At 44.3% G+C, this 2,500-nt stretch overlaps 1 protein-coding gene across 1 annotated transcript in view; it reads left to right on the top strand.

The window, feature by feature from the left end:
* The window catches only part of LOC119598291 (tolloid-like protein 2), a gene marked incomplete at its 5' end in the record, with an annotated part of 90,398 nt that overhangs the window by 74,196 nt on the left and 13,702 nt on the right, over window positions 1-2,500 (top strand). Inside the window, 1 exon segment of the mRNA XM_037947951.1 lies at window positions 2,409-2,500. This exon segment is cut by the window's right edge and continues 31 nt beyond it. Within this exon segment, the coding sequence (XP_037803879.1) occupies window positions 2,409-2,500 (92 nt within the window).

The following is a 2,500-nucleotide window of genomic DNA, read 5'->3' as shown; positions in this document are numbered from 1 at the left end:
CTACTACTACTACTACTACTACTACTACTACCACCACTACCACTACCACTACCACTACCACTACCACTACTACTACTACTACAACTACTACTACTACTACTACTACTACTACTACTTCTTCTTTTAACGGTAGGTTCATGTCTGAGCCGCCGTGGTCACAGCATGATACATGTTGTGATGCTCTTGGAGTGAGTACGTGGTAGGGTCCCCAGTTCCTTTCCACGGAGAGTGCCGGTGGTACCTTTTAGGTAATCATTCTCTCTATTTATCCGGGCTTGGGACCAGCACTTGACTTGGGCTGGCTTGGCCACCCAGTGGCTAGGTAGGCAATCAAGGTGAAGTTCCCTGCCCAAGGGAACAACGCGGCGGTCGGTGACTCGAACCCTCGAATTCAGATTGCCGTCGTGACAGTCTTGAGTCCGACGCTCTAACCATTCGGCCACCACGGCCTTGACGATCATGGGCTTCCATGAGTTTTTCTTGGCAATTTAGAGCGGTGGTTTGACTACTACTACTACTTCTTCTTTTAACGGTAGGTTCATGTCTGAGCCGCCGTGGTCACAGCATGATACTTAATTGTAGTTTTCATGTTGTGATGCTCTTGGAGTAAGTACGTGGTAGGGTCCCCAGTTCCTTTCCACGGAGAGTGCCGGTGGTACCTTTTTAGGTAATCATTCTCTCTATTTATCCGGGTTTTGGGACCAGCACTTGACTTGGGCTGGCTTGGCCACCCAGTGGCTAGGTAGGCAATCAAGGTGAAGTTCCTTGCCCAAGGGAACAACGCTGCGGTCGGTGACTCGAACCCTCGAATTTAGATTGCCGTCGTGACAGTCTTGAGTCCGACGCTCTAACCATTCGGCCACCGCGGCCTTACTACTACTACTACTACTACTATTTCTACTCAGTACAACCTGAAATACTTTTACGGACGCGCCGCTGACACCACTCGAAAAGGATTTGGACAAGAATATTCATGTACATAACTATGTTTCATTTTCCTTTATTTTTATGCATCTGCGGGCAGAAAAGGCAAACTGGATGCTCGACGCTTTATAACAAAGTGACAGCAGTGGGGGATGAAGAAGAAAGAAAATGGTGGGGGGGGGGGGATGAGAGAGAAACAAACATGAAAGGGTTATCGTCCGCCGTTGGGTAACTTTTTCATGTTTGTTTCTTTTTCCTTTTTCTTCTTCTTCATCCCAAACATGAATCATTTCGTTAGTTTCAAAAATTCTCTTTTTTTTCCCTTTTTGTCTTTGGCACGTTCCTGGTTGGCGAAGTTGAAGAAATGGAGAGAGCAGAGAAAAGGACGACTCCTTTCTGTGTTGTCTGTTTTAATCTGTTAATTTAATAATTTATTTATTTATATATTTATTTGGGAGTGCTGTTATTATTATTATTATTATTATTATTATTATTATTATTATTATTATTATTGTTATATATATATATTTTTTTTCTTTTTTCTTTAGATCTGCTAATTAAATTCAAACCGGGTCACAACCAGCGACCTAGGGTGGTTGAGGTTTGAGGCAATGGAACACCAACAAAAACATGCACATAACTTTTGCAGCAGGTTTCCCGAGTGCCAAGCAAAGCAGTACATTACCTCATTATACTCTTCCCTTGTCCATTTAAGTCTTGTTTTCTTTTGATTGTTAGTACAAAAAGGTTGAACCGCAGGGCCAGGGGTGGGAGCTATCCCGTCATAGTGATTCTGACTAATGGAAGAGGTAGACTCAGTTCTGCCCGGGGGGATGCGCCCCTTGTTGATCCGTGTGACGGGCGACGCTTCATCACCCACCTCCTACTCTTACTTGAGAGGCAGGATGCATTTAACCCCACTGCCAAGAAGCTGGATATCCCGCGCCAATTGGCATGTCCAGGTCCCCGCGTGCACGGTGTTTGACGAACCAGTTAGCGCCCTGTGGACTTAGCGCCCTGTAGCCTTTATACTGGGGCGGCCGAGCACTGATCCCTCCCCAGGGGAGTAGTTGTTTAGGCAATCATTGTTGGTGGTTCCCAACCCACCTTTGCATCTACGATAGACTCACCCACTACCGTATCTAGGTCTGATTTACCTAAAATTATGTAAATCAGCGCGCTCACACACGTGCGCGGGCGATGCGTGTATACATGGATGCGCCCACGCACGCGCATGAGGCGATTTGTATGTGCACTCGCACTATTATTGTTATTATTATTACTATTATTATTATTGTTATTATTTTTATTATTTATTTATTTATTTATTTATTTTTATTTTTATTTTATTTTTTTTTTTTTTTAATCTCAGAGAAGTTATCTGTTACGGGGATGTGTTCATAGATCTTGTTAGCAAAATCCGCTGTGGCGTCCGTCTTCCGTGGTAAAGCAAGTTTCAGAAGCAAATAATATTATATTTCCAGGTCGGTTTTGTGGCGGACTGAGATTCCCCGAGACGATCGTGTCGACCGGAAGCCGCATGCTCGTGTCTTACGTCACTTCTGTCAATCAAAAT

The sequence above is a fragment of the Penaeus monodon genome, chromosome 41 (genome assembly GCF_015228065.2).
Source record: "Penaeus monodon isolate SGIC_2016 chromosome 41, NSTDA_Pmon_1, whole genome shotgun sequence".
Lineage (NCBI taxonomy): Eukaryota > Metazoa > Arthropoda > Malacostraca > Decapoda > Penaeidae > Penaeus > Penaeus monodon.
The sequence above is the reverse complement of the archived record's forward strand: the minus strand, read 5'-3'. Positions and strand labels throughout refer to the sequence as shown.